Consider the following 16211-nt stretch of genomic DNA (forward strand, 5'->3'; position numbering starts at 1 on the left):
ACCAAGCACACCATTGTTTTTCTTGTGACATTACCAATAAGTTTGATGTGTCACATGGCCCTCTTCCTATTTAAAAAACAAAAGTTGTAACCAAGATGGCCGACTTCTAAATGGCCACCATGGTCACCACCCATCTTGATGAGTTTGCCCCCTCACATATACTAATGTGCCACAAACAGGACTTTAATATCACCAACCATTCCCATGTTATTACGGTGTATTCATATAAATGGCCCACCCTGTAATTCAAACCTCCTTTGTTGCCTGATCTTAGACTTTCTGTGCTGTGCTAGACAAGCATTCTCAGTGAAGTCAAACACCTTTTTTAAGAGTACTCTCATCTAGAATAGACTGTATGGGTCCTCTTCCCCCTTTAAAATCTGGTTCTCTGTATTTATTGATTGTAATGTGTAAAGCAGCCAGATATCCAGCCACTTATCCATTACATTCAATCACTGCTAAGGCAGATCTACAGGTCCTAGCCAATTATTTTCTGTGTTCAGATTTTAGAGTTATCAAGACTTTAATTTTATGTCTAGATCATTGGTTCTCAAACTGTGATACACGTACCACTGGTGGTACTTGGGCTCCCTGTAGTGGTAAGTGGGAAATCTAACAGAATTTTTCAGATTAAATAATAATCCATTCTGAAGGTATCCAAAGATCACACGAGAGTTCCCGAGGCTCTTCTGGGAGCTGGCGTCAACCAGAAGACATCTCCCCAAGCGAGTCCTCTATGAAAAGCAGCCTTTCCTTATCGCCAGTGGTCGCAGCCGCTAGAGAGTGCTGGCGGGCTCGTTTCCCTGAGCCTTAAAACTGCAAGTCGGCAGACAGTGCCGCAGTGTTGACAACTTAGCGACTTTGTCGCTATATTTAGCGAGTTTTCAAACCCCCTTAGTAACTTTTTTCTAAAAAGCGACTAGCGACAAATCTGGCGACTTTTTCTGGTCTTATCGGGAGACTTATGACGACTTTTTGACGTGGAAGCAAGTATCGCTCTTACTGTCAGTTGGGCTCACAGGTGGCAGATAGTCCTCACGCAGAAGTCCACCCGAGCTGCTGTCAGAGCAGGAGATGCTCACACCTATAGGTCCAAACTGCAAATAAATCGTGCATGAGCGAAGCTCCTGCTCCTGCCCTGACTGCAATGCAGTCAGTTCTTGTTTTACTCTTACTTTTTGTTGATCACAAGGTTTAAAACGACTTAAAAATACACAAACAAACAGTAACTACACCTAGAGTGCCCATTTTGGGTCACTTTTGCCGGTCACAAGACTGGATAAAGGAAGTGGGTTGGAAATGTGACAAAAAACTAGAGAGCGAAAATTTCAGAAGAAATTTTAAGTGTGCCTATGCCGCTGCCAATGAGTGCAGTTTGCCATTCATACGGCTACAGGGAGCAAAACGCAGCAGAGCAGCTATTCTCCACCATGAACAAACACCGCTCGCTCCTCACAGATGACAGCTTACAGTCTTGCGTAAAGATGAAGTGACTTCGTACAGCCCCGATTTGCAGATGCTGTGCGCACAGGTTCAGGAGCAGAAGTCCCATTGTACCACGGCAGACATGGCGATGTTTGCATGAACACGCTTTGTAGCATTTCTTTATTGACCCACACAGCCCGACACACCAACACAACAGCTGAGAGTCTCTAAGCCGGAGAGGCGTGATTGCAGATGCCGCTCAGGTGGGTCCGCCTCCCCTGCAGCAGCACTGCAGACCACGCCCCGCCACACACATCAAACACGTAAAATAAATATTTATCCAGATATTTTGCAAATATTTATTTTTCCTTTTTTAGCAGCATAGTGCTTTTTGCCAAATATTTTTAAAATTCAGGTCAAGGCGCTAATCATAGTAAACTGTATTTTGATCTCTCCTATATGCAGCGCAGCATACAGAGAGACGAGAGGACGAGGCTGCAGGTACATCACAGCCAAAAAACTAATAAATAGAAATAAAAGAAGTAAGAAAATAAATATATGCTTAAGTCTCAGGGGATAAAGACAAGGCACAATTTAGAATTTACCATTTAAATTTGGAGTGGTTTAAAGTAAACAGTGTAGCAGATTGATTTTCTTGGGAGTAAAGAAATGTTTTGCATGCACCTTTTTGTTTTTTGTTATTTTTACACAGCGTTCTGATTGACTGACAATGATCTACAGTCAATTTCGTACATTATTATAAAAACTTTGGTTGAAAGATCCGATCCACATAATCATTTAATAAAAGCTAGATATTTTAAATGAGAATAAGAAAGAAAATTATTTCTTTGCGCCCCCCTTGTCCTGTAAATGCTCTACCTGGCCCCTGGCAAAGATTTTGCTAGACCCGCCCCTGCACAGTTACCAGCTGTCAGCTACCTAAAAAAGGGTCCTGGTGTTATTTGTCTCTCAGAAACAGTTCATAACTTCCCTTCAACTCATTTATGTCACCTAAAAGGTAAACCTGTTTCTCCATCACCTGTTCAGCTCTGATTATTCAGTAAGGACATCTCCTGGTTTCATCTTCACGTTTCCCTCTCACTAGGATATCCAAACTGACATAATGTTCAACAGCTTTTACAGCTGTGGCTCCAGCAAACATCAGCTGATACTAGAAATGAATATCAAATAAATTCTAACAACAGCTGATCAAGCTTAAACGTGCTGCTGTTGTTTAGCGCGACATCCGCTGGTTTCCTCTTTCTGGCGCAAAGTGGGCGATAAACAAACAAGAGAGAAAAGCCGATCAGCTGATCACTGATTAGTTTCATGATTTTAGTAGCAACAGGCGAGAGAGAGGGAGAGAATGAGAGAAGAGGCAGCTGTGCAGCAAAGACAGAGTAGACAGACAGAACCTGAAAATTGTGCTGAAAAGAGCAGAAGAGGCTGAAAATTGTGCTAAAAAGAGGTGAAGCGTGCTGTATCTTTTGGTGCACATAACTTTTATACTTTTTCAGATATTAAGCTTTTTATGTCATTTTTGGCCCATTTTACTGAATGGGACAACATTATCAGTGTGATCACCAGCTTTGCTTGCTGGGCTGAGCCATGTTTTTTTTCTGTACCCTCACCAATTTTACATCAAAACATAGGTATTTTCTATGGCTTTCAGAAAATGTCACTATCATTGTTGTGGGAGTTAGAGATTTTTGGAAAATCTCCTCAGAGCAGCACAAAGTCTGAAAACTCTCCATAGAAACTCAATGGACACTTTGTTCAAAATCAGCGCTGGAATTCTCCAATGAGACACATTTTCTAATTGTCATGTCTCCTTAACGAAACGAAGTTAAGACATGAGGCTTGTGTCAATATATCTTCAGACACTCCTGACGCTCATGAGTCAACAATTTTTTTCTTACCTATTACCGTTTGGCCATGACTTACATTTGTTTGAGGGTAGGAAATTTCTGCCCGTGGTATGGCAAAATGTCCACGTTACGAAATAGATAAAATAGAAAACTGCCACTCCTCCTCCACCAAGAACCTCATCTTCAGCCAGCATCATCTCACTCAAAAGGCGATGGAAAAAGGTGCTTCGACTTACGAAAATTTTGACTTACAAAAGACCCTCTGGAACAAATTAATTTTTTAAGTCGGGGTTCCACTGTATTTGTTTTAAATTATAGTATTTGTGCTAAATGGTAGTATTTGTGACAAATCATAGTACTTCTGCTATGTTATAGTATTTCTGCTAAATAATAGTATTTCTGCTATTTTGTAGTACTTTTGATAAATAAAAATATTTATACACAGCATTCACACTGCATTTTCACAGGAAATGCAACCTTTTCTAGTTATTATTTGGTATTAAGACTACTTTTAATTAGATTTGTGCTGTGTGTTTTATTATTAATGTATTTTATGTATTTCTGTTTTATATTACTGTGAAGCACTTTGTGGTTTTTATCCTGTGAAAAGTGCTATATAAATAAATTGATTTGATTTGATTTTAGTGTGCATCAGCACCAGACTGACAGAGGGTGTGATGGAGTGACGGCAAGTCACAAGGAAAAATGAGTGCTGGTGAGGCAGTGTGTGTTGAGCACAGAAAAGGTAACCCTAGCTGGCTCCAGGTTGACTTCTTTCTGGCTAAGTCAAAGACACCTGAGCAACCAGAAGTAAAGGTAACTAGAGGCACTGGTGACAGCTGATATTGCTGGACCTCTGGAGTAGAATTCATTTGTGTTTACCAAGATCTAGAGTCATCAGAGCAAAAGACCACTAACAGGCCCATTAAATCTTAGCCGTCTAATTATTCAGATAATAAACCAAAGGCAAGCAAAAAAATAAATAAATAAAACAGCTAGACAACAAATGGACAGCAGTCAACCAGATAGCACTGTGTACCAATAACATCAGAGGCACAGAAGGATATATGAGAGATTAGGCTGACATGAGAACTTACTGATTATGTTCCACTTGTAGCACCAGCTGGAGGTCACTGGACGAGAGCAAGATCTTTCCTCTGACTGGATATTCCTCCTGTAAGGTCATGATGAAAACTGGGTTAGCTCCAGGTGCTTTGGCTTCTTTTCACTATTCAAAGCCATGCCTATTGGGTTAACTTGTGATTTTAAATCTACTATGAATTAGAGGTAGATAAAGTGCCTGAAGTTTATAGTGGTCAGTATGATTACAATAGTGCTATATGAATGAAAAAACATCTCTGATTGCTAGAACATGTTAGTAGCCTTGCCTCCAAGCATTTTGTATGGCTTGGAGGCGAGAGAGATGATTTGTCCAAGCTGGTAAACAGGGCATTACAATAATCTAAACGCGATGACACAAATGCATGAACATTTTTTCCAGTTCAGCTGAGGAGACCATATATCTCCTCAGCTGACCTGGCATTTTCTCCATCTTCTTGGAACTATAGGCCTTTGGAGTTGACACCGCAATGCATTGTGGGAGCGCGGCGCCATTTTCCGGGTCCACAATCAAAACAAACACACTGTGTTGGAACGACGAATACAAGAAAGATACTTAAAAGCAGCTCAAAAGAGAATCAACTATATAGAGACCAATTGCGTCCAGAGGTGAAGCGGCAGTACTTGCAGAAAATGTGGACCAGTATGAAATACGGCCATGGAGTAGAAACCCTGAAGACCAACCGCTATTGGCATAGCCTGACATATTTCGTACCTTGTCTGTGGAGTCAGCGTGTACAAGTCGTCATTCAAACAAAGGTAAGTCAGCTTGAGTACTGCGAGTGAAATGCATTTGATTTTCCCCCGAACATTCAAATTAGTGCAGCATAAATTCACTCATGAGGGGGAAATTACAGTGAGAACATGTGGAGGCTCTGTTAGATGGAAAACATAGTGAGTTCTGTGCATTGATGTAACATTGTCCTGGAGGATTTAATTTTTCTTTATGGTTAAAGAAATGGCAATGATTTATTCATATTTATTATAAATAATTCTAATTATACATCTTGCTTCCATGTTTGTATCCTGTGTCACAAAAATACATTTTTATTTTAGTTTTATACATTGATTAATGACCTGCAGAATCTCCTTATCATATTAAGTGATTCATAATTGTCACTTTATGCTTTCGCCATCTTGAAAGTGATTACATCCTTGCATTACATACTTTAGGTTCATTTTCTGCAGGCAGGTTTCTGAGAGATAACAGGCATATTTACACTATAACATGCAGCGTTCTATAGATGGACACATAAAGAAATGAAAAATTACATGTATGTGCTAACTTTCTAAACACTTTGTTACAGTTATGATAAAGTAGATAAAACACATTTGTGTCGGCCTTGGCTCATAGTTCTTGTCTTTAAATGAACTTTGCGTGTGTTTCAGGTCCTGCACTCCCACTTTTGGCGGCGAAGAAAAACTCATGGCTCAAAGTGGTCTAACTCAAAAAATGATCTTTATTTTACATTTCCGGAAAAGGAGACTGAGCACACAGAGACACCAGCTCAAGTCTAAAGCAGCAGCAGACAGCTTGATTGTTATATACTTTCTCTAGACGTCACGCACACTTTAAGTTTCAATCAAACACTCTGCTTAGTTTCACTTTCTGTCTGCACCTCATATGCTCTGCAAAAGCATGCAGTTTCCTGTCAGCCTGCGACCTAGTTCTTTGTCACCTCTGGGCCTGGTTTATAAAGGCCTATACATAAAACAATATAACCAGCAAATAAGCATTAAGAATATATATTAAATACATGACAACTTTCAAAGACTGAATGAACCAGCATTGCAGTCATGGGTCACTGTGAGCACCACAGGGAAGGTTGAAGCCGCCCACTGCAGCTGTATGGCCGGAGTCGCGGAGACCTGCACCCACGTCACTGTTCTTCTGTTTAATGTAGAAGCAACAGTGCGGATCCGTGGCACAAGGACTGTTACAGATGAACATGCATACTGGGTTTTGCTGGGTAATATGACCAGAGGTTGGCCATAATACTTCTCCTCTTCAGCTGCCCAAAAAAGGCTCTTGATCAAAACATAAACAGACCATCCATATTGAAAGGTAAAAGGAGCCGTCCTCAAAACAGAAAAATCCCACCTGCTACTGTGGAGGAGTTGTCACTGCTACTGGATACTTTGCTGGAACACGGTAAAGCTGTGGGTCGTGGGAATGACCAATAATGTTTTATCTAGGGGTCTAGATTTATGCCTGAAGTGCACTGCCGTGTAAATAATTTGCATTTACCAAATATGTCCCGACTGAGTACCACTGTTCAAAAGTGGAATAAAGAAACAAACTAATTTTTGCCTCTTTTTTAAAAAAAATTAAAACCACTTTATAGAACATCACATCAGTAACAGTGTAGAATCCATGTCATTTATAGTTTACAAATGACAAAATGTTTACACAAAATCATGACAGTGTTTACATGATGTCACCCACTACCAGCACTTTATTTACTGTATCTTTTGAAAAAATACCACCATTTATACAGCAAAAGACTTAAGAATATTTAACAGGAGCAAGTTTCATTTTCCCCTGGTTTTACTACCACACTGTTCACCAAACGCAGCAAACCTTCACCATCTTATCCAGGAGGGTCACCTCTTCACCCTCACATGAAGAAGTAATCTGATTGGCATGGTGGTATGTTTGAAGCAGGTCCCTTGTGTAGCGCTGGAACCCAGTCACAATGTCATCCTTGTCATAGGCTGGTTTGCTGCAATAATGCCAAATAATTAGCAACTCTATAAATAGAGGGTAGTTCTGCAAAATCACTCATTAGGATGTTTGTTCTAATTTGCTGTGACCTCAGAGTGCATTGAAAATAAAACTAATAGGCTATAAAGAGTGATATGAACATAGTTAGAACTTACCGGAATGAAAATGTCTGGAGCACACCACCAGATATTTGGAGATAGAAGAGAACTGGATATCAACTCGTCTCACAGCTGCTATCCAGACTAGACGCCTTCGTTTGGTAACATCGATACACGAGCTGCCTCATGTTGCTTCCAGGTTGGGAAAGAGTGAAAAGATAAACCATTTTCAAGCTTATTCTCTTGCCGGTCGTGCGATCGAACTGTGCAGCCAATACAGCAAATACGAACCATGGCTGTTGTGTGTGCCTTCGCTCTTTTTTCGCTTGCACTTTGGACCCGGAAAATGGCACATCAGGCCAAAATCCTTTCCACGCCCACCCCCGTGACATCACGCTCCAAAGCCCTAAATATACTTAGATAAGTTAATTGATTAATCCAAATTGCCCACAGGTGTGAATGTGGGAGTAAATGCGAGCACAAATGGTTGTCAGCCTCTGTGTGTTGGCCCCACGACAGGCTGGCGACCTGTCCAGGATGGTACCCCGCCTCTCACTCTATGACAGCTGGGATAGGCTCCAGCGCCCCCTCTGACCCTGAAAAGGATAAGCGGAAGCGAATGGATGGATGGATAAAATTCCAACTATAGTCGGGGAGGGGAATCTGAACACCTCACTCAGGAGTAAACTAGACCCTGTGTCACTATATTCTCTTGCTAAACAACTTAAATATTAATGCTCAAACATTAATAAGGGGGATTTCCAAGGACGATGGGTTCACACCAGGGACGTATGACTGATGAGAAAGAGTTTGGTAGGCTTTTGTGTGGCTACTAAAAACATGCGGTGGAGGACATTTAACTGGAAATGTGTCATTAGGAATTTTATCACTCCACATGTGAGGAGTAAACTGCTTCAAATGCAACAGACCTGCTATGTCTTGGAATATGTCATTTACATAGATCTCACCTGTACCCACATCTTCTATGTTAGCATTGGCCACTCGTTAGTATGCTGGTTACGTGAGCCTGACTTATAATTTCATGCATAATTTTATTGTTCACTTGGGTTTCCCCTTTGCATAATCATGAGCATTACAGTTTTTCCTAATTGTTTACACACATTTTCCAAAAGCATATTGTCAGAATTCAACACAAATCAAAAAACACACACACAATGGGCAAAACCCTTCAATTCACCTGCAAAATAAAGTCATCATATTGACTTACTGTAAGCCTTTTTATGTTCAGTGTAACACTTACTACAGACAGTACATAGGCCTACATGAGTGCATTGTAAAAGATTACAGAATGTTTGTATACAAAACTCACAAATACATGGTACCAAATATATTTTTACTGTATTCTCCCACAAAAACAATGTACAGTGTTCATCCCAACCAAAACAAAGTTGCGCATACCATCAGTGTTGGCCAAGTTACTTTGAAAAGTAATTAATTCTAGTTACTAGTTACTTCTTCAAAAAAAGTAACTGAGTTAGTAACTGAGTTACAAGATTCTAAAAGTAATTAATTACTTGAAAAGTAATTAATTACTTAAAAAGTAACTATTGCGTCACTTTGAAGAAAACGTTTAACCCTCTGGGGTCCAGGGTATAATTGGCCATTTTTAACTACTTTTGATGTTTCCTCCACATTTCACCTTTAAAAACTATTTCCTTTGCCTTGTTTGGTATCATCCTTTTCAGCACAACCTCACGTGTCTGAATTTACAGTCATGTTTTCATTTTGATATACTGTATTAACGCAACTGATCTAAAATCAGACAAAAAACATAAAATCAGAGTGGAAAAGGTTATATTTTTTACTGTAACAACCACAAACATGTTTAATGAATCATATTTCATAACTTAAAATGCAAATATAAATTGTCAATTTTAAAATCCTATGCACAAGTTTTGCAAACAACAAAGTTATTTGCATCCATTTACCTTTTACCTTGATTTTTTAAATAACCATTTCAAACTATTTACAGAACAATCAGCTGTTCTTCAATAAGATGCCACACAAATTATTTGCGCCACTCCAAAAAATTTATTTCTGTCCACTATAAAGGAGACATCACAGCCTGATACCTGCAGGTCTGACAGCAGCAGGTGTATCACTCCTGTTTCTACCTGGAGACAGCATTCGCCTCATTGTTCTGACACACAACACAAAACTATTCACAACACTACACACTAACTACACAAGACAACACATTAACTACACACTCAAACACGCTAAACGTCACAAATCTCTCACATCGCAAAACTTGCTCTCCTTCTTTTTCTGCTCTCTCCCTCCGTCACTCCTAAAACTTCCCCTGTTTTGTTTTTTTTTACTCATAAGCAGAGAGTGCTCGCTGCGCTGTCCTAGACAGTAAACGTGTTAGTCCAATAATCACACAACTGGTATGTTAACTCCAACTTTAATGGTTGCCTTCTTTCGTTCCTTCACACAAGAAAAAACTGACACTCCAAAAACTCCTACTTCCCCTTCCCGCCTGCGTGTAGCCATGCCCCCCTTCACCGGACACTTGCGCAGTGGGACAGATACATCTTAACATCTTCCCTTTTTCTTTTAAGGAAAGGAAAACAGATTAGAACATTTTTTTTTCTTTTTGAACAATATAACATAAACATAATTTAACATTCCAAACTAGTGTTTAAAAGAAACATTTTTATGAGTGTTAATTTTTTATTTTTTGTCATTAGTCCTTTCAGCTTTCTAGCTGCCATTCCCCTTCTCTCAGGGCTCTTAGCAGTCCAAGTGCTGATATCCCCACTTTTGTCAGGCTGCTCTTTGGTAGATGTCCATATGATGTGCCGAATAGTCCCTGTGTGCATAAGTTCTTTGATGCTACTGATGTCGAGCCGAAGCACTCATGCCAGCACTGTCTAGCACAACACCTGGAGCTCAGTTTTGCCCCCTGAGCTCCAGGTGTTGTGCTAGACAGTGATCATGATTACCGTCCTTGGGAGCGTGCGCAGCTGCTTAAAGCTGTAGAGTCCAGATTACTTACGTAGTCAGCTACTTCCGTACAACCGATATAAGATGCGGTAAGTTGAACACAGCTTCAACCGTCTGTTTGTTTAAAAATTAGTAATGGACCGCATTTTCTTGTTAGTAACTGTAACGGCGTTGTAACGATAGGAATTGTAATTAGTTAGATTACCCGTTAGTGAAAAAAGTAACGGCATTACTTGTAACTTACTTGTACTCGTTATTTGTACTCCCATCACTGCATACCGTGGTCTGCATATACAACAGAGGAACCTACTGCATAGAGTTACAGTAAAAAAAAAACAAAAAAAAAAACAACTTTGCTGCATCCTCTCTTCTCTTTCAGTCTGCCAGAGCACCTCATCCACATCACAATCAACATGCTTGTAATGCAATATGCTTCCCACCCCAGTTACCTATAGCTGCATGTTATGATCCAGGTCATTGTTGCCGTGTGGTGCTGTTACTTGCCACACCATGCGGGGGGCATTGTTTGTACTCTGTGATGTCTGTTATGTAAGTTTCCAGGTGGAGGCTGACCATTGGTGGAAGAGGGAATGAGGCCAGCTACAAATTGGGACCTGACTGGGCCGCCAGCCCCTCCTACTACTTCCTGTTTCCAGTGAGTTTGGGGCCCTTCGTGGCGTGTGACAGAGCTGGGCTGCAGTAAAAACAGTTTAGAGAGTCGTATCTGGACATGGTAGCTGTAGGGGTGGGAAGCCGTTTCTTTTACAACCTTTTTCTCCTGTTTCGGGTAGGGAGACAGGTTAGAGCAGGGGTGCCCAATCCCGGTCCTCGAGAGCTACTATCCTGCAGCTTTTAGATGCATCCCTACTCCAACACAGCTGAATCAAATGGTTTGATCTCTTCAGCATGCCATCATGTTTGGCAAAGGCCTTATAACAAGCCATTCATTTGATTCAGGTGTGTGGGAACAAGGATGCATCTAAAAGCTGCAGGACGGTAGCTCTTGAGGACCGGGATTGGGCACCCCTGGGTTAGAGGTTTGTATTTTCTTTTGGGGTTGATTCACTATAGGTAAGTTAGTTCTGATTCATTTCCAGTGTGTTTTGTTTGTTGTTTTGGCCATGCCCGCCCTGACGCTCGCTACCTGTCAAGTTAATAAAACGACTAGTCATTGTAAAACTGTCGCTGTGTGATTTACTTCTTTTTATTATTTTTCTTGTGTTGCACTCCAGCGCCCCCAGGCCGGTGTGTAAAATGCACAAAGGGTACAATTGCCAGTACGTTGGTGAGGGATTTGGCCAGGGACATTGACCAGTTATGTTCCTGCCTCTCCACCTCCTTTTTGCCAGATTGAACCCTACTTCATCTATGGAAAATATATTCATGGGGCTTTTCTATGTAATCCATAGATTTTCTATGTAATACACTCTCTATAAAAATAAGTGTGTGTAAGTGATGCAGAAAGAGACTTGTGAAATAGTGTATTTACAGTATATGCACTCCAGATATATGTGCATTACAGTATAGTCTACAGTACTGCAAGAGTACCATCTGTAACAATCTAGAATACAAACAGTAGGCCTATGGACATAGAATTGTACTCAAAGAGTCGCTGCTGAAAGTATGTGTAGGTTACACTTGCACATACTGATATTGTAGATCTTTAACTCTTGCAGTTTCGTTCAAAGGGGTTGAACACACCATTAGAAACGTGTTTTCAATTGTGAGTTGCTGTGTGTAAAGATGACAGCTGTGTTGAAGTTGTGTTCACGTTTTGCTGCCAGCGTTTACAGTTTTGCAACATTCCTACCTCTTACTCAATGTGTACTACCACTGATGACATTGCTTCTTATATTTTATTTATTTTATATATATATAACTTTTTTTGGTTTGTTTATTTTAAAGGATTTTTAATGTAAAAATCTACACGCAGCTAATGAAGAGATGCCATACTGTGTTTTGTTGTTCTTGTAACAGTGACGGATCTATTCTATTTATTTCTAAGAGGTGTGGACTAAATACAGCTGATGCTAATAAGAGTAGGACAAACTGTAAATTAACAATTTTTTTACAATAATTTTTTCCTCCTTGGTTGGCATCAAGGTACCATCAGGCCAAACAGAGATTGAGTACAGCAAGTCACTGAAAACCGTTTCCAAACTACCAATTTCAGGCAAACAAGATGAGCAGATGAGTTTAAAACTTTAGTGGCTTCATTCTCCCACCTGAATGTGTATCTTTTAGTATGTTTGTGTCCATCTGAAACAGTAAAGGTTGTGGAGGTTGAAACAATGTGTCGGCTGGCGATGAAGGCAGTAAAAGCTTTCAAGTGAATAAAGAATCCACAGAGGAAAGCATCCCATCATGATAACAGATGTCCTTAATGACAGAGGTGGTTTAAAAAAAAAACAACAACAACAACATTGCTGCCACTAACATCCATGGCCATGCTTAAATATTCAAAGTCAAAAATCAGGTACAAGTACAGATACCAAGCAATTGTGCAGTCATTATGTACATATATTTGGACATAAGTATAGATAATGTTTTGGGACTTTTTGTTTCATCTTCATACATTGGATCCCACCTGTGGCGGAGTCCAGCAACAGACATACTTACCAAGTACAACTACAAACTGATCTATAATTAGCAATATGAGGCTGGACTAAGACATGGACTTTCATTCTACAGTAGTTACCAGCCACATAAACTGGCCTAATAATAAACAGTTAAATGACTGGCCATGGACAACAGACCAATTATTATACCACTTTTTTAGCCTCATTTTAAGCTGCCATGGAGCTTAGTGACAATAAATAAAAGGTAAGTGAAAGGTTAATGAGATATTTTCCCTTTCCCTTTAAATTTATTAATATGGTGTCAAATGACAACAACAGTTGTCTCATATAGGGCAGGGTGTACGGTAATTTATATATATATATATATATATATATATATATATATATATATATATATATATATATATATATATATATCTGACCTTTGTGGCAGGTTCTGTATGCCTCTTCGTTTGACTTGGAGAAATCCATTCCACCATCACGGTCCTTCCCTGCTGCAGTCCTTGGAGACACAAAAGAATTAGGGAGATTAATATAATGTGGGATTTCTTACATAGACTGGGTCAGCTTGCTGACAGTGTAGCATCACTACATCTCTAAGAAAAAAAATAGCAGTCAGACTGCATAAAAGATATCATTCCTTTCTAATTTAGGAAAGTTGAATAAGACAAACTTCAGTATTCTGTTTTATTGTTTGAGGTCAGGTGACAGTGTCACGGCTGTCGAGGCGAGGCCGTGTTGTGTTGGAGGGAAAAGGACCCAAAATGCAGGCAGTTAACTGATAATGCAAGTGACGTTTATTTACAAGTAATAGGGTGATGGAAGAGGCAGTGAGGAATGACAAATGACTAAAGAAACCTAAACTGGGAAAACTAAATAATAGTGATGGCCCGCTTGAAGCTGACGCTCCGGTGCGTGTCAAAAAAGGGAAATTTATTAAAATTATAGGGAAATTTCCCTAATGTAATATTATTTATAAAAATAACCATCTAGCGATTAACTGCATAAGTACATGGAGGCGGGACCTCACAGCAGAAGCATACTCCATAATGTGTTGTATATTATTATATGTAACGTGGTATTTTTCAATGATTGTATTTACCAACATCAAGACGTCACAAGCAAAGAAAGACCACACCATGATGCATGTTTAAACAAGGAAAGTTTACTGGTCAAAATTATTTATTAAAGAAATAAATAACATTTTTGTCATCCCAAAAAATACACGTTTAAAGCAACACAACGGTGGCCCAATATCAGACAGAATTCCACTCTGTAGAGTGAGCAATCTTAACGAAGCAGTTGGTTTTATTTTGTGGATTCAAGCTGCTCTTCATATTTTTGGCCACCAGATGTCACCAGAGAGGACTGTGTTGAAAAGCTTCGAAAACAGAACACACTCACATGAGACGGGGACCTTCAGAATAAAACAGGAAACTCAGACACAGAGAACCAGACAAGGCAGTGAACTAAACAGACAGAGTGACACCATAGACAGACAGAACACAGAAGTGGGGCCAGGGCAGGCACAGAACAGAAACCTAACAAATGGCAAATCATAACAGAATACATACTCAGAATAAACAAAAGCATAAAGAAACACAAAACACTGAGCCAGCAGACTCAGGACCAGTGTTGGTCAAGTTACTTGAAAAAAGTAATCAGTAACTAATTACTGATTACTTCCCCAAAAAAGTAATCCCGTTACTTTACTGATTACTTATTTTCAAAAGTAATTAATTACTTAGTTACTTTTTAAAAACACGATTTACAACCTGAGTAGGTGATAAAGCGATAGATCTTTCAGCCCAATTCTACTTTTTCTACATAATCCATCATACAAAATGTAACCAAATGAAAAGTCTCTTTTTAAAACTTGTTTTATTAGTTTTAACCTTTTAACTTTATGCATCAAGCAAAAATTTCATTATATGCAACATTCTCTGACTGGAAGAAATTTGTTTAATATTTAAACCTATTTTCTGCACATTCCAGCACATAAAATATTTTTTGTGTGTGTGTGTGTGTTTACACTCACTCTTTCAAATACATGCAAGTAAAACACAGCAGAAAATAAATAACATCAAAGACTAGCGGTCCTGTTGCTCTTTTTTCACCTGTAAAGCAGCAGTGGCGTAGGCGGAGGTTTGCCCTGGTGCAGGTTTGCCGCAGTGGTCAGTTTAAGAATCCGCGAGTTTCTCTGTGAGTTTCCCATTACGTGGTAGCGCACTCGGTTCTTGCTTGGAAGTTTAGGGGGTTTTTTTCGCTGTAAAAAGAAGTTTTCTTCCCACGCACAACGGGACACTAATGTTTTTGTCACTTTTTATGGAATCAAACTCAAAATAAGGTCAGTACTTCAACATTTTAAACTAGAGATGGACTGATCCGATATTTATGTATCGGTATCGGTCCGATACTGACCTAAATTACTGGATCGGATATCGGGGAAAAATAAAAAATGTAATCCGATCCATTAAATATCACGAAAGCACCTCACAAAACTTGCAACACGCCGTAACTCACCTCAGAACGTTAGCACGTCGGAGCAGTATGCATCACGTGATAGAGCGGCTGTGGCATGCGGGACCTGTCGGTGGTCTGGATAGCATGTGGAGCTTCGCTAGCAACCCGGCATTTCATCTCCGACAAAGTTATCTCCGAGAGAAGTAAAGCAAGTGTGTAAGTCCATCTCTGAATGTTTGTAAAGCATTCCTGCGTTAAGCTTAACAAACGATATATGGAGCGACTGCCTCTTCTCTCCCCCTCCCTCTCCTGCTGCTATCATGAAATCATGAAACTGCTTAAATGATCAGCTGATCGGCTTTTCTGTCGTGAGTCCGTCTCTCTTGTTTGTTTTTGGCCCACTTTGCACCAGAAAGAGGAAACCAGCGGTTGAACAACAGCAGCACGTTTAAGCTTGATAATCTGTTGTTAGAATTTATTTAATATTTCTTTCTACACCAGGATCCTTTTCTACGTAGCTGACGGCTGGTAACTGTGCAGGGGCGGATCTAGCAAAGTTTAGCCAGGGAGGCCGATAGGGCATTAACAGGGAAAAGGGGGCAAAGACATACTTTTCTTTCTTATTCTCATTTAAAATGTCGAGCTTTTAATAAATAATTATCTGACACCCAAAGTTTTAATTTGATGTAAAATGAATAGAAGTCAATTACTGTATATAGTGACTATTAAGTCTAATATAAATACCCTAGTAAGCTATAGTACTTTTTCCTTTGGGAAGGTACCATCTGTGCAGTCTGCAATTTTGTTGAAGAAAGATGTTGAATCTATTTAATATTTCTTGAAAAATAATTGATTTCTGTGCATTTTTTTTCACACTGCATCAAATTAAGGTTGATTACGTCGATTAAGCATCATGAGGTGGAGCGTGAGGGGTGGTTCCCTATTTTTTATTTATTTATTTTTG

The 16211-nt window shown here is 39.6% G+C and overlaps 1 protein-coding gene across 1 annotated transcript in view; it reads right to left on the reverse strand.

Annotated features, from left to right (window-relative positions):
* Positions 1 to 16211, reverse strand: part of adam19a (ADAM metallopeptidase domain 19a) — a 91943-nt gene that overhangs the window by 62424 nt on the left and 13308 nt on the right. Inside the window, exons 2-3 of the mRNA XM_085267483.1 lie at positions 13207 to 13286; positions 4391 to 4467 (exon numbers count right to left, since the gene is read on the reverse strand). Coding sequence (XP_085123609.1) covers positions 4391 to 4467; positions 13207 to 13286 — 157 coding nt within the window. The remainder of the gene's footprint in view (positions 1 to 4390; positions 4468 to 13206; positions 13287 to 16211) is intronic.

Source organism: Mchenga conophoros, linkage group LG3, assembly GCF_057382185.1.
Source record: "Mchenga conophoros isolate Kocher_MC1m ecotype Shallow Benthic linkage group LG3, M_conophoros_male_GT1.1, whole genome shotgun sequence".
In the NCBI taxonomy this organism is placed as follows: Eukaryota; Metazoa; Chordata; class Actinopteri; order Cichliformes; family Cichlidae; genus Mchenga; species Mchenga conophoros.